Below are 22,856 nucleotides of genomic sequence, written 5' to 3' on the forward strand. Positions count from 1 at the left end.
CGCCCACCGTGGGCCGATGGCGGCACCGCCCCCTCACCTGAGGGGCCTCGGGTTCCCGCGGGCCCGGGACGCGATCCGCGGCGCGGCTGGCTCGGCCGTCCGGGCCCGGAGGCGCGGGTAGCTGTAGCGTGGCTCTCTGGGCAGCTGGTAACAGCGGCAGCCTCCGGGCAGCAGCCCGAGGGGAAAAGAGCCGGCGGGCGAGAGGCAGCTGTGGGGAAACGTGGCTGGGATCGCCTCCAGCCTTCAAACACAGCTTTGCGGGGCTGAGGAGCCTCACCAGAAAATTAACAGCGGATCTAGGGTTTCAGCTGGAAGGCTGGCACGATTTGCTGCTGTGAAAAACTCTGCCCCATGCAGCACGCTCTAAAGAAACTCACTGTTCTCTGGAATTCACCTGTTGCTGGTTACTTTTGAGCTACACCATATTCAAACTAGGAATGTCAAGATGTCGTAAATTACACTGTAAATAGCAACTCTAGTTGTAGGACACTGATTACCTGCTGAATTTATTTACTGGAAGCATCTTTGGCTGGGAGTGTGTCAAAGAGAGCCTCATCTGATGTATTTGTTGTAGTGGTTTAATTACAGTGCCTCAAGTACATAGCTGCTGATTTCCCAGTAGGTAGGGGTTTTGTTTCTTAACAGCATAATAGTAAGTAATAAATAGGAATAATTTTCTCTTCTGAAATTTACGATGTATCAGTTGTGATATTGAAGCAAGGTACAGCTAAAAGTAAGTAAAACACAAGGCTAGCTATGCTTTTCCCACCTCAATGCATACACTGTTGTTGCAAAGACTATGTCATAGCTGTTCCAACAGACCTCAAACAGCGAGTACAACAAACACACCTACACCTGTTCGAAACACAAAGGTTGGGGCATTTTCTCAGACATTTGAGCATACCAGTTCATTAGGCTCAGACGTATTTAGATCAACACTGGTTTTTGATTTCTTTTTGGCGACTTTTGTCCCAGGTTTTGGATACTTTTCCTTGCTATGAATGACCTGGATATACTGGTCATTGCTGCTGTTCTGTGGATCACTGCTGGATTCAATGGAAATTGAATCAGATTCTGTTAGAGATTGCTCTAGCTTTTGCTTTGATTTTGGTTTCACACGTGGCTCGGGATAGTTCAGGTGCACTTTCTTGTAAGCATATGGAGGCCTGTCCAGGTCGAGCTCAAAGCCATCATCCCAGGATTTGTAATGCACTCTGGCTAGATCCTTGCTCATAAGAATGTGGCCATCAGAACGTTCCCCAATGTAAAATCGTGGTGCTGGGCGAAGATCAGACAGTGAGCGAGGGCGATGGGATCTGTTCATGCATTCTCTCCCAAGCTCCTCTTCATCCTCCTCATCTTCGCTGGGATGAGGGGAATACATCTGGTGCGGTGTTCGAACCACATATCTCCTGACATTGCGTGGATACAACTCAATAATATCTCCTGAGTCGTCCTTTCTGAAGTGCCTTTGGAGTCGGGAGGTAGAACGGAGCGATTTTTTGCGGGATTCATTTTCATTAACAAGAAAATACCTGGTAGCATATGGCCTACGTCCCACAAAAACAGGAGCCACTGCCCCAAGAGCATCTGGATTTACCTGCCGAATGCTTTTTCTGAAGAGAGGCTCAGAATGAACATCTTCAGTGTACTTTTTGAAGGTGACAGGTGTGTAGGGCTTTGTTTTACAGAGCTCACTTGCACTCCCATGCACAACGCTTGGATACCTTTAGGAGGCAAAAAGATGAAGGAAATATTGAGAGATACAGTCATCTATCAAGCTAATTAATACATATTAAAAATTCATTGCTCTGGAAGTCAAACACTAGATTGTAAGGGTGGAGATTATGGAACTTCCATTGTTCTGCATTTTTAGGAATGGTTAGAGAAACATGTCCTAGATGTTAGGAGATACGTTTGTTCTTCCCTGGGCAAAGGCAGCAGACAATTGACCTCTCACATTATGTTCCCATTCTGTTTTCTTATGATTCTGGGAACTGTTTAAAAATGCTCTTTATCTGATCACTTGAACAAAACTAGATAGCTTAAAACATCAGTCTGCTGTCTGAACCAACGTGTCCAAAACTGGTTGTCTTACAGCTAGACTGGCACAGGCATTCTGCACAGATTTCCTTCACTCTTACTGTGTTTGTCTTGTTCATGGAAAGAGTATCCTGCACAAACTATTTCAGTTATCTGCTGGAGGGGAAGCTTAATATTTACCTTTGCTTGAAGTGTGTAAACTTCATCAACTACATAATTTCAGAAGTTTTACAATCCCATTTCAATTTAAGGGTGAGTTAAGGAGGTGGTGTCACTAGCAATCTGAGTAGTACCCATGAATGAATCTGCTTTTAAAAAATTCCTCAGCTGTTTTACTGCTCCAGACAGTCTGAATACATAGCTATTTTGTAAATAAACACAAGTATGTCATGGACCTCCTGGAATAAATGCCATTTCAAAACCAAAGCAGTCTTACCTGTTTGTGATATGATCATTTCTTGGTTTCTGTACACTGGATACTGAGGGAGCTGGCGTTAAAGAGGTTGAAGTTGTGGGAGTTGCGTTGACAGGTCTTGCAACATCAGGCACAGTTTGGGGCACAGACTGGGAAATGGTTTGTATTCTGGTGCCTTTGCTCACGGGAGATTCAAAGTTCAAGACACTGCCATTCTTTCGAGGAGTTGAGGACCGAACAGAAGACTCGTGACTGATATCAGTTTCTTGCTCTGGTCTCTTGTCATTCCCATCCAGATTTTGGATTCTAGCTAGAAAACAGAAATTATTACTGGAACTGTCCTGGTGTCTAAATTTAGAAGCGGTGAGTGAGCGGCTGCTGGGGTTAAACCATGACAGGTTTCCCATTGCTAAAATTAGAGAAATGGAAGCTGCATGTTCAAATTCCCTCAGATAGAGTAGACAAGTCTGAAGTCTTTTCATTGCCAATGAAGTGTTCAACCTGCTGAGGTCAAATAGGGGGCATTCCCTACCCTTCTTCTGCCTACTACCCTCTGAATTTTGCACAAGGTCTGACAGGATTGGAATCATCAGAGATGCCTCCCGGGTTCTGCCCTGTTAGTAGTAAAAGCAGGAAAATATCCAGTCCAAAGCTCTCAGCAGAGTCTGGGTATAAACTGCACACCTTGTGTTTCAGTGCTGGCAAGCTTAAGTCAAGTTGAACTCAAAAAAACATCTAAAAGGAGGACTCTACAGGAAACACTTTTTTTTTTTTTTTTTTTTTAAGTTTAGTTGAACTTTCCTGTTTGTATGAGAAATCAAAATGGTTTTGCATCTAAATGCTTTACTAATAGAGGCATTCCTAAAGCTCGCCAACTTACCCACTGCCATCTGAACCACCTTTTTCTTATCTTCAGTTCTTTCCTAAAATACATTCAGAGGAATGAGAAGCAGTAGATTATTATGGATTAGAGGGTAAACTCACTGCTATGTAAGGATGCTAAATACAGGATTGGTTTTACATTATGAAACACTGAAAGTGACTTTAGAGATACAATTAGGCTAGTACTTCCCTGAAGACCCACCAAGTTGCATATAAAACTGCTTTGAACTGTACTTACTGTTTGGATCTTCATTCTCAGTTGATTGTTGGTGAATTTTAACGATCTTGCAATACTTTGTAGGTAATATATTAGCATGCTAGAAGTAAAAGAAGTGATGATGAGTCACTTCAAAAGTTCCTGACAGTTTTCTCTTTGAGGGTTTATAAGTCATCAAAATGATGTATAGGTTCAGTGGCTGCTTTGCAGCCTTTCCTTTATACCACGATAACTGATCATAGCCTCTTTCAAGCAAACATACATGAAAGAAAGAAAGAAGTGACACTGAAAACACGTTTAACAGCAATTCTAACTGTGCCTGTGTTTTCTGCAGGTCTTTTCATTGTGCGTGTAACCCTGGGTACATTTCTAGGTTTTTTGTTGTTTTTTTGTTTGTTTGTTTGGTTTTTTTTAGTTCTAGACATGCTCAAAATGAAAATATTTTAGTTGTCTTTTTCCCTAGTCCAAGGTTATGGAACAGAGACACCAGAATTACACTGAGTTTGCACACTCATGCAATGCAATTTTGTTGACTGGAGTTAACACCTTGTTTACACTGGCACAGCCGAGCGCAGCCTGACGCAGTGGATTACCCTGGCTTTCAGGTGGAGTAAAGCCTTATAGCTAGGACTTCATACCACAAACATTGCATATGTGCTTAGCCATCATTTTGAAGCAGCCATTATATCTCCTTAAATTTGTAAATATATTCATGTTTACGTAGCTGAGATCTTAGAGGAAAAAGCTACAAATTGGAAGTATTGCTTCAGTCTTTTTGGTTTGTCTGAAAAGCCCACCCATGGGATAAACTCTGCATTCATCTGTAGTTTACAGGGAGAAAAATGATACAAAGGTAGAGGCAAGACAAATGATACTTCATAGAGCAAAGTGAATTTCAAACAGCTCGAAGTAGATATTACTTCCCAGCTGTGAACAATTATTTGGAAACTAGAGTAAGAAAGGACTTCCACTGGAAAGTCTGCAGCAAGTTGTATTAGATTAACACTTAAGAGCAGACCTTCATAATTGATTTACCTTGTCAGAAATCAAGATGACTGGGTAGCTTCTTTAAATGATAGACTGAGCCCTGTTCACAGTCATAAACTGAACTAATGACCATGAAGAAATGGAAAATTAATTTCTGAGCAGCTCTTGAGAGGGAAGAAGGAGCCTGAACTTCCTGGAACAAACAGCACTGCAAGCCTTGACACAATATGGTGAACTTGCTTTAACCCAGTATCCCAGAACAAGAAATTCCTTTTGAAAATGTGATGACAATCATGTTAACATACTCTCATTCCTATCTGATCCATATGCCACCTATTCAGTAAGGTAGATTTTTTCAGATATGCTTAATAAAATTACAGTAATGCAGTGTTTGTTCCTCAGTATCAGCATTTGACTCTCCAGAGATAGGGCCACTATTAATACAATCAATTTATCCTGCCTGTGAAAAAAAGTACTTACAACAAAAGTAGTAGCGCAGGGAGAACAACCACAGGACTGCTGATGTAAGTAATCACTGTGTTGAACCATGTTGGAAAATCATTTTGAATCGTTTCAGAAACAATATCATATATTTTTTCTTGTCCACTGCAAGAGGAAAAAAAAAAATAATAAGTAAGACTAAGTTGCCAGAAATCTAGGTACACCAATTCATTAATCAGTGTTGCACTGAATAAACAAGGAGTTTCATCCAAAACTACTTTGGAACAGTACAGTGAAAGGAAAAATAAAAGATAAAAAAAGGATAAAAGCAACTTGTTCATTATTTGCTTTTTAACAATTTTTTTTTCAAAAGTACAAAAGCATTGGCTGGGCTTGGAGGGTGCCTGAATTGAGACACAAGACAGTGATGTGTGCTAGACTGCTTGGTGGCACATTACATTGTGTAGAAATAAAATAACTGAACCATGTATATAAAGCAAAATGTTGAACCTCACTCAGAACATTGATGTATTCACCTAATTAAATCTTAAACTGGAAAACATTGGCAGAAGAAGAACATTGTCCTGTCTACAATTTTTTTTTTAAGCAATTTGTATATTACTGAACATGATGAATTTATTGTGAGAGGGTGAAATAAAATCTTTGCAATTTTTAGTAGTCCATTATAACTTACCTGAAGGGACCACAGCTTAAAGATGGCTTATATCGGGCAATAGCAAAAATTGTTGGTAACATGCATAAGAACAACATGAACAGCAACATGGCCAAGTAGAAATTATTGGATCTGCAAGAAGATGTAATGTGTTTCAGATTATACTAATCAGAGAGAAAAACAGAGGCAACATGAAAGGTGGAGGTCTATATCTACCCCAAGACGTTCAAGATCTATATTTCTGCAAGATCTAAATCATTCTGCTGCGATTAGAAAGTCTGAACAGTGCCAGTTTAAACAGACTGTTAATGATCAAAATCCTGTTTGCACTGCTTTCCAGATACCGCTGCTGCAGCCAGGGAACCATTTATAGCAGCCTGCTATAAAAACTGACCTTTCTGCCTGGTTGTGTTGGGGAAGAAAAAGAACAGTGGCAGAAGTTGAGTCATCTTCAAAACATGTTAGAAATGACTGATTCTTAAGAATTAAAGATGCCCTAAATTATTTCCATTTTGAGAAAACAATTAAGATGTTCATAATGATAGAAGAAAAATGAGGAAATCTGTTGTGCAATGCAACAGACAAAAGCAGATACTTCATAGTTTTCAGAGAAAGAAAGATCAAGGAATCGGACTTGCAACAGTTAACACATGTGGGTTATTGTGCTCAGTCAGATTTATATGGAAATAAATCATTTATGTTAGACCACATATGTTGCTCTAGGAATATTCTGTCACATATTTTTCTGTTCTTGCATATCTTTAACTACCCTGCTTTACAAACCCTCCTGTTTTTGCTATCATTATTACTGTCAAATTTGATTGTCAACTTTCACAGCTAAAATCTCCTGTCATTTTGTTTGTATGCACAGAAGACATTTCCATTGTCTGCACTTGATTTATTCTTTATCTTTCACTCTTATTTGGACTAACCGAGATGCTCTGAAGACCTGCTGATGTGGTACATTACAGGTTAACACAGCCCAGCTCCTCAGGTACATGAGTCCAATCAACTTGAGAACATTGAATGCTGGTAAGCAAGGTGAAAAGAAAGCTCCCATCCTGGAAAAATAATATCATGTCAATGCTTAGTGTGGCCAGAAGCAATTTTAATAGCAAAAGAACATAAAAAACCCCAGCTAAATAACAGCTCACTATCAACAGACAACCTCTTATTACAATAAAGTATAAAAGATTGCATTACCAATATCCTACTTCAGTACGTTTCCTCAGAAATCATCAGATTGCCTTAGCAATCAGCCGACAAAGACAAGAAAAATGAATTGTGGACTACGTACCAGATCATTCCTTGGTTGTAGACCAAGTGCAATACATTCTCTGCAATTTTGAATTCTCCATATTCTGGCTACAAGAAACACAGCAGCATAAGATGAATACTTTGTCTTAATCTTTCTTTCAGATAATTTATTAGAAACATTAACAGAATCAGTTTGCAGACAGCACATGGCCTGAAACATCCAGATCAAATGCCAACTTTTGGCAGGCAGTGGGAACACAGTAAAACCTGCTCTGCATCAGGAGATGAAATAAATTAATTCTTCTGTAGTTTACTTCACGACTTTAGTTAAGAACAAAGAACAGTCTTTATAGATATGTGCTACCAAGAAATTATTTATCTGTTGAAAGGCTTTAAGGATATTCAGTACTACTAAGGGAAGGAGCCTACCCATCTTCAGCATCTCAGTTTGATAAAATAAACTCTGTACTTACAAACTTGCTTTCTAGATCCCAGCACCAGCAATCACTTAAATATCGGACACACAGTCCACGGAAAAAATCAATTAGCAGGATGCTTGCGACTGTGAAAATCATGTCGATAATTGAAAGCTTTAGCATCTCCTGAAATACAGATTGTTCACACATACTGCATTATTCTGGAAGCAAATGGGTTGCATATGGCTTTTTTTTTTTGCATTTGTACTTGTATTTTGGCTCAAGTTTAGTATCCTGATAAAATATGATTTGAATATATAAATTATTTCCTTTTAAGCTTTTCCTGTTTGACTTTTCCCTTGTCTTTGTTCTAGCAAAGAGAACAAATATAATCAAGCTTCCAGTGTGCCTTCTATTGCTTGCAGCAATAAAACTCTGGTCACGATGGCTTCAAGCTTTCTTTTTAATGACTATTCTGAAAATTTACCTGGATAAACAGAAATGGGTTGATTCTTCTCTTGTACTTAATCCTTTATTATACTGACTGTTGTAATATGTACTCACTAAGTGCTTCACAATGAGAAACGCTTATTATTCATACAAAACCAAACCCCAATGGCAGTCGGATAATCAAGCCATAAAAGAGACCTGTTTAGTGCTTACAAATTAATGTGGTTATCCTATATATAATTAAGCTTTAAAAACTTAAAATGAAGTAGAAAAGATTCAATTCCATATATATCTAGCCCATTCTGGGGAAAAAATAAGCAATCAAAACACCCCATGAACACCAATTCTAAAAATTTCCTGATGCTTGTGCAACAGGCAGAGGGGGCATACAAGAATAGAAGTCAGGCTAATAAACCTAGGAGAGGTCGCTTTTGCTCCAGACAATCAAACAAGCCCTTTAGTGTTGCCCACTCTGGAACAAGAAGCTCAGCAGGTCATAAGCACCCTAGCATTATTCTTAACCTAGTGACGTGGGCGTAAGTGCTGACAGAGACCAAAGTACATTGAGATCTAATGGCATCTTTTTAATTGTGTGTGGTTAAAACTTCTCTCTGTATATGTTAGTGCTAGTCACTGAAAGCAAAGGCCACAAATAACGTACACTTCACACGTAGGGAAGGAAAAGTGTCATATTAAGCCTGCAGATTTCCTGCAACCTAACTGTGGGGACGTGCACACATGGCACTCCCACCTGACTGGCTCCATGCTTATGGACTGACAGTATTTTGCAACCTTTGGTTGTTATCCTCTTTCTCTCTGAAGAAGTGAAGGATGCTTGATTTTCTAGTGATGTAGTGAGGCAGAATGAATAGAGACTTCCCAGCTATTGTACAAATGACCAGTGAATCTCATGCTTAGCTCAGGCCTGCATCCTCATCAAACCAGGCAGCAATGTGATTCTGCACAGGGTGCATGTTACTGCTTATACATTTTTATAGTCATATTTCTTCTGTATTAGTTTAATAGGATGTATATTATTAAAATAGGATCTATGTCATGCCTCTATAGAGATCTGCCTGTGTAGAGCTGAAGACAGAGACTAAATTCTGGCAAAAGAACATTTGTACAACACTGAACACATTGTAGATGCTGAACAAAAAACAAAGCTTGTATCTGTGGCCATATCACTTTGCATAGTCTTTATTCTTTTTACACAATCCTTAGCTAAACTCTGGAATTTATAAAAAGAAAAGCTCTAAAACTGAACGTAAGATGACATAATTTTAATTTTTTTTTTGTCAAATGTTGATTAGAAATAAGTTGATGACACAATAAAACAATTACGTACTTGACCAACATATGTCTCCCAGCACTGATCCTGTGGGTTCTGGGTGTTATGGTTAAAGGAAACTGTGTTGTTAACCAGTGAGTCAGGGACTCCCAAGCCTTGAGCACGACTTCCTTCCAACGTGTCAATTCCATTTCTCTTAAATAGTACATCAGGAATAGTTGTAGATAAATTGTTGTCTTTAGAAAGAGTTTTGGTTGCTAAGAAGGTGGTAGAATTGCTTGCATTGTTGTTAATGTCAGAGTCCTGAAACAGTAAATATCCCAAAAGCTACTTTTTCAACTGTGTATACAAGCAGGTGTCTGTCTGCTCTATAATGTACACACATTGAAGCATTTCTTAGTGTATTTTCAAGCAGCAGTTAGGTGACCGTTAAGTAGCTGTCAATGTACAGATTGGAACTTGTAAGGACAGCACTGAAAGTTGATTGTAGGTAGCTGGAAATATTTGGCTTTAAGCCAAATTATGGCTTTTTAAAAAGTAGTTAAACAATGCACAGAAATCTATTTATTGTGATACATTAGCAATCAAATGAATCTAGTTATCCTAAAAAACTACAAGTAGTTGTAAATAAACATTACAAACTAAACTTTACAATTCTATAGAATTGTAGTATTTTTTAATCAATTTCAAAAAAAATTTCATCTGACTTCACATAGATCACAAATGGAATTATCTCCATAAATTCTACTAGCTTTATGCATCAGAAAGCATCATATTAAACTTACAGTGACACTCATACTGTCCACCTTATCCAGGAGAGCAATGATTAAACTGTAGAGGTTTCCCAAGTATAGAACAAGAACCCTGAAAACAACAAGAGTAAGATATGGGTTATCTGCATTGTTATTCCATCGATTTCTCATACATTTTCTAGTTTGACTGGACTAAAGCATGTGGCCAGAACACATCTCTCTTCCTCTCTTTTTTCCCCCACATATTTTCTACACTGCATAATGCCCATACCTGGCAAGCTGGAAGCGGAGAGTGGTCCTTGGGTGATACATTTCCAGAGCTGCCACAAGTTCGAAAGCAGAGGGTGCAATCATTGTAATCAGTGACACCACTACGCTTACCTACAGAACAGAAAGACGCAGCATTTTCATAGCTTTACATGCAGATCTCCGGTACCTTAACCGCTGATCAAAATACTGCTGATGCACTTGCTTTGGTCATTGTTTTTCTTGGAGAAGATGCTTTAAAAAGTTATTATTGGCATTAGTAATAACAGTAGTTGTGATCCAAAATTATAGATCTGGAATACCACTCAGGAATCTTTAACTCCAGACATTCTAGTTTTAGGGTTACTACTTTATTAATTAAAATTAAAAATAAAATATGAAGCCAGCATCTTCCTCTGAAATGGATGAGTAGCTTTTCCATACCTATTCAATTTCTACTTTCAGTATCCACTCATTCCTCTGAATAGAAATATACAAAAAGCATCCTTGGAAACATTCAAGGCCAGGTTGGATGAGGCTCTGAGCAACCTGATCTGGTTGGAGATGTCCCTGCTCCTTGCAGGGGGATTGGACTAGATGGCCTTTAAAGGTCCCTTCCAACTCAAACCATTTTATGATTCTATGATTCAGTTTCCCCCAGCTGCAATCAATAGCTGTTGTCAAAGCTGATTCCTTTTTAGTCCATTGGTCCAGTGTTTGCTCAGCTCTTTCATGGGCTTAACAAAAGTAGATCTCTAAGTGACAGAGTTTATACTTGTCTTCATGAAACGGCCAAGCTGGAACTGCAGTCTCTGTGAAATGAGGACCTGCAGCATCCCCCTGCCCGCTTCAGAGGGAGCAAGCGTGTGAAGAGAGTTCCAGGTAACAGCTGCTGTGCCCTCTCATTTTCCATTTCTCCTGGCTAATCTCTTACGATTTACACCTCAGTGCACGTTATTGCTACAGAGAGCCATGAGACAACAATCCTGCTTCTAACTCTGAGTTGGCATAAAGACAGCGTACCTCATTTTTTTCCCAAAGAGTCAATTCCTTTTTGGTGCGCTCTAACCTTTGCGATCGATCCACGACAAAGTATATGATGTAAATACTTCCAGCAAGCGAGAGAAGGACAAGGATGTTTGCAATAATTCTTAAGCTTATAGTCACTGCCCTGGGGAGAGAAAAAAAAAAAAAAAAAAAGACACAGCCAATACAGTCGGTTGTCTTATGACACCAGGGGTCTTTTCTAAGATGTTTTTAAGAAGTACGAGATAAGCAGATTAGCACTGCTATCTGCATTGAAATAGTGCTTTGAAAAGTGTCTCTGGGCTTATATACATACAAGTTTTTGCTTTTCTTCTTTTCCTGCTCTTCCAGTATAGCTTCCTTGAAAGAAACACAGCATTATCATTTGAATAGTGTTCAGCAAAAGTAACGCACACATCTTTCACAGAAGGTATCAAGTACACTAATAAAAAACTTCACATCCTGGAATTGCATAGCTTTTTAGGAGTGATAAGTGAGCTTAAATAGTGAAGGAATGTCAGTAATATAGTACAGAACTGTCACAAGTTATCCTCGGTCACTGAAATAGCTAAATATCATAGCTTATTAATTTATCCTGACACAATTTGAAATCATTTTCTTCAATGACTTAATGAGAATACACCAAATTTGATAAATAAATTACTTTTTTATGAAAACCACATCTGTTTTTAAATTCAAAATGCAAAGCATCTGTATTTAAAGCACTTTTCTAATAATGAGAGCGCTAAAAGTTGTCCTTGGACCATTTTTTATGGAGAGATGAAACAAATGAGTGTTTTCATATTGTTAACATGAATTTGATTTTATTACTTAAATGAAATGACATCACAAGCCAGTTTCTAGTTATCTAACTTCTTGTCACACATACAGTGGCATTAAAAAAAACTTTTCTGAAGAAGAGCACAATGGCCTTGCTGGGACAGAATTACGCTGTCAGCAAGTATGATGTGACTGCAATACCACGCAGAGATGCAATACCAGCCCTCCCCTGGGCAAACAGATCTGTAAATGAATACCAAAAAATAGTAGGAAATGCCAGGGAATGAGAGGAAAGATTTATATAGCTTATAGATTAACAAACAAATCAACTCTAAATAAGGTGATGGCCAGTTGCTCACCCTGATGCTGTTAACTATGGCAGCAGCTTTGCTCTCTGCAGCCTCGGGGTTTCCTATTAAATAGTCCCAAGCACAGAACAGTCTCCAGCAGAAAGTGTAATTTTCATCAGAGGCACTTGCTAAACTCATTCTTGAGTTTTTTGCCATCCTGTAAATAAATAAATAAATTAAAAAAAACAACCCAACCAAAACCAAATATTCAACTGTTGTTAACATGTAAAGATGTATATGAAGGAAATCAGTGGTTTGGTTCACAGTTTTCAGAAGTCTACACCTTTAGAACTACCAGAAGTTTGCAGTATTTAGTGTCGTTGTTGGCAGCTTTCTGAGACAAATAAAACAGGGTGAGGTTCAGAGCGTGAACTTCAGTTTTGTTCTAGTGCATAAGTGACTCACTGTGGAAGGGCATTTGGATATTTACATTTTTTTATAGCTGACAAATAAAGCAAGTAAATCTCACTAGAGATGTGGACTTAAACATGTTTCAGTTTCACGGTCTCCAGGTAGAATCCATCTGGAAGACAGTATCACGAAGATCACTATTACTGCGATTACAAGCTAATTTGGCAAAACTAGTGATCATGAACAAAATCTATTTGGTTTTTGTATTGTTTTCATCCTCAGCATAAACTTTATTGACAAACAGAAACTCAATGTGATTTTTACAGACCTTGGGAAAAAAAAGAAAGCCCCACCTCATCTCAGATAGGCAAGATGGCAGAATCTCGCGAAGTGTAAGAAATGACATGAAGATTTATGTCTTATGAAAGAAAGGTCATCCAAAAGGACAGTGTTAAAAGGGGAACTGCAAGCAGCTAAGCAAAGAGTCAGTGAGCTGAGATTGAAGGAGAAGAGCTAATCATATCCAGAAACTGCAGATACGTAGATCAGTGTCAAACACGTCAGTGACCCGTGGCACAAACCAGCAGACAGAGTAAAACTAAATTAAATGGGAAGGTTCAGCTTCAAAACTGAGAGTTATTACAGGCGGTGCTAAAAATATTCCTGGACTGCCCTGTGCTGGATAAATAGGTATCCAGAAGGGAAGGGAAAGCAAATCGAGAGAGGATAGAGTGACCTTGCCCCTCTCCAAGCATTGCGCATCCCTAGATTTATGGTCAGTGCTAGCAGGCTTGCTCTCTGCTAAGTAACTCCTTCTCCTAGCCCTTCAAACAGCGAAGGAATTAAGCTCACGTTTGAACGAGATGCCACGTACCAGCTGAAACAATGCAAATGATACTACATTTAGGATGGAATTTTTATATTTGTATTTCAACAGATGGGAACAATAATGCTGAAAGCATTGAACTTAAAATAAAAATGTCTATCATAGCAATATTTATACTAGAAAAGAAGAAAACAGAAAGACTTCCATGAGCGTTGGACCTTACACTATACAAACACAAAGCACACAGATCATCTTCTGTCCCGCCCTCCTTTTATAGATTGAGAAACTGAAGAAAAAGCGAAGATAAATGATAGCAAGATAAATGCAAGCTAGAATTAAACTCAGTCTGCCTCCCTGATATTAGCAGACTTGAACAGGTTAATAACAGAACTATGAAGAATAAATACAGAGGAAACGGGATAAACACACCATTAACGATTGCCTGAACAGCGATAAATGGGAAGTCTTACTTTTTTAAGAGAATGATGAAGCTATAAGCAAACACTGCCATCCCAACAAGGAAATAGGCAAGAGGCAGCCGGTATCCAGCTTTCCCAATCTTCCTGTCACGGCCATAGTAGCCATAAAACAAAACAGAGTACTGGAGGTAGCCCTGCAAAGACCAGAGGCCGTGAATAAGAGCAGCAGTGAACAGTTGCAACAGAACAGCGACAGCAAAAAAATAAAGAGTGGTTTTAGCCTTGCCCCTAGTGACCAGATGGTGTCCAGGTCTTGAGCAGATGCAATGTGCTCCTGAGGGATGGTCTTGCTGACTGTGCTGCCGAACGGCGTGCCGGCCAGGAGCTGGGAAACAGAGAGAGAAGGTCTCAAAAACCATCTGACCTGGGGCTGCACAGCAGAGCCCACCGAGAGCTGCCTGCACAGATGATGCTTTCAGGATAGTGAGTATTGGGTCATTCCTCCTCCTAAACTGTAAACTCCATGAGAGATCCTCCATTTGTTTTCCACTAAACCAGATGGGTGTTTTTTGCTATCTGTGCTTTAGCTATGAGGAAATTTAATGCTCTGCAGACATCTTCAAAATGGCTAAGAAATTAAGAGAGAGATCAACTGAAACCATTAACAAAATAGCTTTGAAAGTTACGTTTGTTTTAATTTAAACATTTTTAATTATATATGACAGTGTTTGATATCAAAAAGGTATTTCAAGATTAAATCTACGTTTCCTTAAAAATGGAACAAATGAGTGATTTTATTTTATTTCAGTTTACTTTTTTGTTTGTTTTGGAAATACTTACTTTTTTTTTTTAGTTTAGCCAATGAGAAGATAAATCAGATATTCCCATGTTTTCTGATAATGTTATTAAAGCACACATTAGGTCAGGTAAAATAATATTTATAAATTATTTAACAAAGTTAACAAATGGCCTTGCTTGCATGCAAGAATTAAATAAAGTTGCTGCTGTTCAGAATTTCTAGAAAATTATTTCTAATGCAAAATAATCTGTTGTCTGGAGAGAGATGTTTCTGCCTGTAAATGGCACTAACAAGACTTGAGTGTACTCCACACCCACTACAGCTTTTAGGATTTGGTTCTCCATTTAAGTAACCTGATACAAACATATTCTGTAAAAGCATTAGTACCATGTTGACAAAATATAATCTGTAACACTAACAGCTAAATTCTCTTATATTTTGTCAGAAAAAAAATCCCTCTTAATAGTGGAATTTATAAAAAATAATTAAATTTTAATTGTACATTTCAAATTTATGTATGCCTTTAAGAATGACATTTGTTTAATTCAGGAAGAAAAGTGTAACAGTAAGCATTTTTCTGTAAATATTCACCAACATATTCTTACCTCTGGTAAGACTACAAATGCTCCTGTCATTATCGTAAGTACAATATTGATTCCAAATAGCCATCTCAAGAAGATGAAGTAAGAGGCAACTCCAGACCCAAAATGACCTTAAACCACAGAAAGTAGTTATCTGAGCTACACAGTCTGTAAAAGTTCATATCCTTTATTCATGAAGTATTATTTGAATAATTTAAAAAAAAAAAAAAAAAAAAAAAAAAAAAGAAAAACCTTTCTCATTCACACAGAGCGTACAGCAAAGTAGAGAAAACGTTGACATGTCCATGAGGGAAATATAATTCCAACAAACTCTGTTGGGGAAGCCTCACAATTACCAGCAGCATTTTGCAAGAAGCTGCATCAATTTTCCTTTGCAGCTGAAGCACAGAGGTACCACCTGACTGCTGATGGAACGTCAAGGGCTGCTTTAACTCAAAGATTCAAGAGCTGGTGATGCAGCTTACAACCACACTTAACGCTGGGCAGATCTGGGTGTGTTGGCCCAAGGATGCTGCCCCGTGGACTGTGATAAACTATAACCAAATCTTGATGGATTTTCAGAGCCACATCAGGACAAATTTGGCTTTTAAAAAGTTACCCCCCACTAAGACCATAAATGAGAATTGTGCAGTGTCTAAGGCACCAGGAAAAGAAGAAAAAGTAAAGTTTTAAATGAAAATGTCACTGCTGAAAGTTTGTGTGTAACTCTTTACCCCAAATATTATTTAATTCAGTAAATCCAAACATAAACATAAGACCTAACATTTTAGCAAGTGCTCTGCAGTTCAATACCATTAAATCTTTATACTTACTCTCAATTTTCTTTATTCTCATTTCCCAGGGAATAAAGATTACCACAAAATTATATGCAAGTCGAACAAACTTCCTCCAAAGCTGAGGAAAAAAAGAAGAGAATTGAGAAATACGACACTTCTACATGTAAAAAATAAAAATAGTAATGCAGAGTATTTTGCTCATGTCTGTTCCATCTTGTATCGCAATAAATATGACAAACATCACTTGTTAAAATCTTAGAGCATGTCTGTGGGTAAGGTGGGTAAAGCAAACTGTGGTGGCTTTTAGAAACAAGCAAAACATGGGGGGCACAGGAATCCTTAACTGTATTTACCATCCAAATGGCAACAAAGATGAGACAGATCACCCTTTATACACCTCTGAGGGGACAGTCAGGAGCCACCAATCTGTGTTTTTTACACGCAAAGGCCATGAGGACCCAACAGAAGGTAGCCAATGGGTGCCATTCCCTGTCTCCTTCTCCACGACTGGGGCTGTGGAGGGGGGAAATTGCAGAGAAGGGGCAGGCAGCAGCTCCGTATTCTCCACTACTGTATTCTCAGCTCTGCCTATTACAGCTGGCACCAGCTGAAAACCTGTGGTTATATTTTGTAGAGCCTTTACTCAACCTCCATTTTTCGCCTGGTCAGAGGAAAGCATCTTCCTGCCCGCAGTGGGGTGTGCATGCGCGTGTGGGGGAAGAAACAAAATTTCCATGGGCAAAGTGGATGGTGATTTTTGATTTGTTGAATTAGAGCTATAACTTTACAGTATCAACAGAAAAATGATATTTGTATATCATGCATTAGAAAGTATTTTTAGTACAGCTAGATATTAAACCCCCCCTATATTTTAGGCAGCAGCAGTGTCAGTATTATATCATGTAATCTCATCTCCTAAAACCAAAGAGGAGTAAATAACATTTTAATTACTGAATATATCATCGGTCTCTCTGGCTGAAGTTAATTAATTTTTATGGTGGTATGGGTGTTTTATTGCATGAACAGGAAGTGTTTTAATGAATCAAAGAAATTGTAGATGCTGTGAATTGCATGGGAATTGCTGGGATTGCTGCCTTCATTTGAAAACAGGGTTCACAAGGCTGAGAAATGAATCAAGCAGCTTGTGCCAGTTGCACTGCAGATTTATAAAGCATATAAACGTGTCCATGTGGTATATGTGTTAAAACTATAATTAGATAGCTCTTTTTCTGCCTACTGCATACCTGAACATATAATTTATACTCTTAGAATTCAGAGTATGGGCAGCTGGTATCAATTGCAAATGTAAAAAAATACAATGCAAATATAAAATAATTGAACTGAAAAAGGAAAATGCTTTCACTGTCAAAACAGTAAAAGATGCTTTAACTTCAATTTTCATAAATAATAATAGTATGAATGGATGTCTGGTTATGAATGGTGTGTATTTTGCCCATTTAAAAACTTATTGTAAAACATACACTTATGGCTGCATTTTGTTCTTAGCACACGTTCAGTCCCCGAGTTCTTAACTGTGATGATGTAGTGCTTGTTTTTCTGTGCTACAATTTTTGTCTCCTTGGTCACCATGCTATTTTCTGAGATAATACATGAAAATTTCCAATTAAAAATAAAAATGCAGCTCATTCTGTTGCATTTGCTGAATTTAGCCCTGATATAAAGGCTATGTTCCCTAATTTGTGCTGGAAAAAAGAATACAGTTCTCCTACACAATATGAGTGGTGCTAATTACCTGCTGAATTATATCCTTGTGCTAAATATCTTAAAGCAAATACACACAATAGAGGCAATTAGAGCAGATACAAACTTTTATTAATTGTGAACTCTAAGATCAAAGCCGCCTTCTTTTATAGGAAGGGAAATAGGAACAAGTACTGATCCCAATCTCAGATTTACTGACAGGTATCGCAGACCTTATCACTTCTCTTTCTAGGTAACGTCCTAGTTTCACTCAAGTCAAAGGCAAAACCCAGTATCTATTTTAGCAGCCTTGGTTACTTCCGCTACATTTGCTACACACACAAAGGCAGAACAAGGAAAAAAATGAAATGAGGCTTTCCTACATTGAACAGTTGCACTTTTAACCTTCGCTGTGGGCCAACATAACAAAACAGATACACCTGCTGCCTTTCACTTGTTGATGTGAATAAAACGCATGTTGTTCTACTTTACTGTTACAACCCTGCCTTTCTGAATTAAGAGAAGCTACTCATTAGAATTCTGCTCATTACGATGGCAAAAATATTTTTGTACTGCTTCGATGACTAAAGATCTCTGTTGGTTGCAATTTCCTACACGTTATTAATTTCCAGAAATTAGGACCAGGGTCTATTTTCAGTGGTGTAAATAGATTTTTCTAAGATTAGATACAAATTCTTTGAGTGTCAAGCAAGCAAAAACCCTCTTTAACAATGCGTTTGCCATAAGCTATCATAGGGTTGTCTTCCAAACTAAAAGCTACATATTTTTCATACTAAACTATTGGACTGTGGCCCCAGAGTCTGGTGAAATAGCTCTTCAGAGAATACTGGCATCATATTGTTGGTGTCCCATTCCCATCACTCCCTTTAGCAGGCATCAATATTTGTAGATTATTTGAGAAGGAAGCTTATACTGCATTAACAGAAGGACATCCATCCCTCAACACATCAAATTAGTCTGCAAAAATGTAATTACTAAAGTCACAATAAATTTAAAAAAAATAAACTTTTAACTCCTTTTTCCTTCATCTAGAGAGTTCCTCAGTTGGAGATCAGGACTGCAGAGCAAACATAGGTTTCTGTGAATGAAAGCTGCAGATGACTACTGGTATAGAAAAGAGCTGTAATTTAAGAAAAAGCAGCTGTACCTCTGCACCAGCAGCTTGGTAACCTCTCGTTCTGGTGAGCCTCCCCTCGTACTTCAGCACAATCTCCTTCGCCTGTCTGCACAAGAAGTGGAAGTTCATTCTGCATTGATCTTGTTAGTCAGAGCCCCGAATTCTGTGCAAGCAGCAACTAGCAAAGTTGTTAAATTATCTGAAATATAATTGTGAATTGTCTCACCGTAAAAATCCTTATCCAGGCAAAGCTTTTTTTCTTTTGCTATTGAGGTTTTTGCTGGCACTTCACAACTACCGAGAATTTTGAATGAAAAAAACTCAGCATTCAAAACTTTGACTGCAGGGACGAGTTTTCTCTGTTTTTTTTTTTGTTTGGTTTTTTTTTTTTTTTGATTCCAAGTCTTTCTTTTAAAATTGTGCAGCCCAGGAAAGTAAAATAAAAAGATTCCTATTACAGTCTGGTTAATCGCATGCGGATACTACCACCTCTTCTGCAAATATGCTGTAGTGCTCTGCTAAGATGCAGAGAAGTGCATATTCCTCTGGTCATATGCAGTCTTTGACCTCAGCAGGAGGTGGATGGGGACCACCAAAATCTCCTCAATAGGAGCAGAAAGGCAGCAAGTCACAAACTCTGCCTAAGAGAGCTCTACTGCTGGTAGAGATTACTCATGGCTCAAATGCCATCCTAGCGTCATACAGGGTTCTAAGAGAAAGATACCAGATGAAAAGGGAAAATAAAGCCAGCCCCAAACAGATCACACTGTGAGAGACCTGACACAACTTAGACAGGTGGCCCGAGGAATTAGGCACTCAATCTTTCGTTGTAAGTCTGGAATTATTAATATAAATGTGATCTTAAGCTGTGAAACATGTTATTACTACATTGAATGTACCTCTTAAACCTAGAAGCGTCCAGTATTTACTGCCATTTACCATTTATTACCTGAAGATTATGACCAGCTTCTGTTCTCATACCATGCAATCACCTTGAAAGTGGCAGACACTTTTTCCTTTTTAGGATAGAGCAAAACAATTTAGCTTAAAAATTTATTACTGAGCATTACCAACAGCCTTTCCTTGACCACTGAATAGCTGGCACACTGTTTTAATAGTTAATAGCCAAAGTGTGATTCCTCGCTCTCTCCCCTGTACGGTGGCTGTCGGAGGGGAGCCCTGGGCACGCACAGGAGACAACTGCACCTGCAGACTTTCCACCCCGAGGCTGCTGCCTTCAGCCAGCTCTCAGATCTTGTCAGAGCGTCCTCGTGGCATGCTTTCCTGTCAGCTCTTTATCATTTCTTTGCGCAATCCCTTCCAGCTTACACTGAAAAACTTCTGAGGCTGGGACCACTGCCACAGTCAGCGAGCCTGAAGGCTTTCGTGCAAACAGCCTTACCTGAGCGCTCTCAGCTTCTGCCGCATTGGCCACGGCCGGCAGCGGATGTTGGACATAATCTCCTTCTGGTACTGGATGTTCTGAAAGATCCGCTCTGGGTCCTGGCTCTCAGTCTTTTCTTCACCGATGTCATCGTCCGAGTTGCTGGCAGCCCAGAGCACACCCCATGAGAGGAAAAACAAGTTATTCCCATTCAGATCCCTAGCAAACTCTTTAGAGCAACCCATTAGAGCAATATAACAGCAGTGAGCTGGGGAACTTGCATGACCTTATTGTTTTAAAGTTGATGAACAATTTGGATGATTTCCCCACCTCCAGGATGTGCCTTTTTTTTCTCCCCACCGCTTGCTGCTCAGTCATAAATTATCCCCGCTCCCCATCACGAATCCCAATCCTTCCTCTCTGAGCGTTTCCAGCCATACAGCTTGTACATCATGCTAGCAAGACACTCTGTATATTTTTCTGGAACAAAGTGCTGTCTAAACATTTCCAGCAAGAGCACTTAGTATACATTATTCGCCATGTGCTGTTGGCCTTTTGTTTTGATTGTAATAATGATAAAATATTTTCTTGTTTGAATGGGGGCAACAGATGCTCAGAATGTGGTTGCTTTTCATCCCCCTTCCATGCTGGGGGGGACGGAAGCGTAAGATCCCAGAGCATCAAGAATTACTCGTCCCTGTAAAAAAGATGCTCTGTGCTTTGATGCAGGTAGCTATGGGCGATTTTCAAATCATCCTTTCTGATACTGTCACCACATTTGCTAAGCTATAGCTCTCTCAGTTCCCCGTTGGAAAGAGGGTGTTGTGTATGAAACAGCAGCAATATTCATTCTTGCAGAAGCTCAGATCTAAAAACCTGTGGCAACTGTTTCCTCCAAATGAAGTGATGAGATCTGAAGTACTGCAGCAACAGCCAGCTAGGAAGTTTTCTAGTTGTATTGCTATGTACTTTTTGGGAAAGTTCCCTACAATTTTGCTGGAAAAGCAACAGAAATAAATCATAACCTAAACCATGCCTTGTAAGAACATTCAAAGGACATACTTTGTCAGACCACTGATCCATCAGTCCACAGTCCCATCTGGTTGGTGCAGGGGACATTGAAGGGAAATGTATAATACACAGAAAAAGTACAGAGAGATTTCTTGCCCTGTTATACCCTGAACTCACCGGAGTTACACTGTTTGCCGTACAGTGTTTATGTTGCAGTACTGAAACACGACTTTTGTGAAAATAAAAAAAAAATCAAAACAAAACAAGAGGTTTAAAATACATCTACATATAGAGAGAAAAGTGATTTTTCTCACTTTCCTTTTCACACTACTGCACTGTCTAAATGCAAGTTGAAAGAAAAGATCCCACTTTTGTGTTAGATAAAGTGGATTTGCACTTGAGGAGAGACGAGGGTCTCTTACCTGTGGGGTGGCTCCTGGTAGGTGTAGATGCCAGTGTGCCGCTTCACCGTCCGATACTTTTTGCAGGACTTGGCAGTTCTCGCTGCAGCGGAGCCCGTGGCTGCGGCCATGGTGGCAGCTGCCGCCTGCACCAGGTGAAACTCTGCCGCGCCAGACAGAAGCCTTCAGCTCGCCGGTCAGCTGTCTCGTAAGCAGCCAAATGTTATTAAGTGGAGAGCAGCGAGCGGAGCGGAGGATTGCTGCCTGCGCCTGGTGCTCCAGCAGTGGAGAGGACCTCTGCCTGGCCCTGCATGCATGCCTTAAAGCGGCAGAGCGCAGCAGCCCCTGCCCAGGCGCTTTCAAGCGAGATGCCCAGAAGAGAGGCGGGGAGCAGAGTCCAGCCGTGGCCCGTAATTCAAAGCCAAGTTTCCCTTGTCATGGCTAAGGTATTCACCCAAACCAGCATCTCGCTGCACAACGCTGGCCCCCTCTGGGTGATCTTTCCAAGGAATGCACTGGACATACTTGCTGACATCTTTGCTTCACATGCTTGAGAGAACATCCTTGCTTGGGTAAAGCAAGGCAGTTTGCATTTTGGCTTCTAATAACAGAGAAAATGCAACGTCGTTCTCCCACAGGACATCCAGATCGTCTCTCAGAGGATTGTCCTGACAGAACGCATGGCTGCTGCTTTCCTGGACCCTGGCCCCAACCTCTCAGCATGACCTCCATTCCTTATACCTAAATTTGTGGCTTTTCTCTTGAAGGTATCAAAAGCTTGCTATTCAGACAAATACAGCTTACTAAGCAATTCACTTTTCCTTGATAGTTGTAATATCTTAATTATGCTCAATTCCATTAATTAATGTATCATCTTTAACATTTACAATAAGCATTGACTAGGTTATTGATAATAATAATAATGTTTATTCTAGATCTAAAACACTAGAAAACATTGCCATCTGATGCTCATTTGTTACTTCTTCAGCTTACTACTTTCTACTACTTAACTACTTGTACTACAAAATTAATGTAATAGATGCTAAAAGTATATTTAACAAAGATCATAACTTTTAAAAGACAACAAATGAACTGGTGCTGTGACCTTGAGACCCCTGTATTAAGTAACTATTCTCTCTCTCAATTTCTATATGTCCTGAAGCAAATTCTTGCACTTTTATGCCTCATTTTCCATCCTTAAAGAAGGTTAGCATTTCTGCAT

General features: G+C 39.3%; 1 protein-coding gene across 1 annotated transcript; it reads right to left on the minus strand.

The window, feature by feature from the left end:
* Window positions 1–886: 886 nt before the first annotated feature.
* Window positions 887–21,765, minus strand: TMC3 (transmembrane channel like 3). Its single transcript, XM_086757458.1, has 22 exons — window positions 21,656–21,765; window positions 20,241–20,384; window positions 18,869–18,944; window positions 16,036–16,117; window positions 15,227–15,333; window positions 14,109–14,207; window positions 13,874–14,016; window positions 12,236–12,383; window positions 11,413–11,456; window positions 11,094–11,241; window positions 10,096–10,205; window positions 9,858–9,936; window positions 9,130–9,375; window positions 7,389–7,517; window positions 6,956–7,023; window positions 6,591–6,719; window positions 5,680–5,790; window positions 5,025–5,150; window positions 3,579–3,657; window positions 3,339–3,381; window positions 2,480–2,768; window positions 887–1,727 (listed from the first exon to the last, which is right to left on the minus strand). Exons 1-22 carry the CDS (start codon window positions 21,763–21,765, stop codon window positions 887–889), a joined length of 3,351 nt encoding a protein of 1,116 aa, XP_086613584.1.
* Between the last annotated feature and the right edge of the window lie 1,091 nt (window positions 21,766–22,856).

This window comes from Chlamydotis macqueenii, chromosome 12, assembly GCF_036417535.1.
Source record: "Chlamydotis macqueenii isolate bChlMac1 chromosome 12, bChlMac1.mat, whole genome shotgun sequence".
Taxonomy (NCBI): domain Eukaryota; kingdom Metazoa; phylum Chordata; class Aves; order Otidiformes; family Otididae; genus Chlamydotis; species Chlamydotis macqueenii.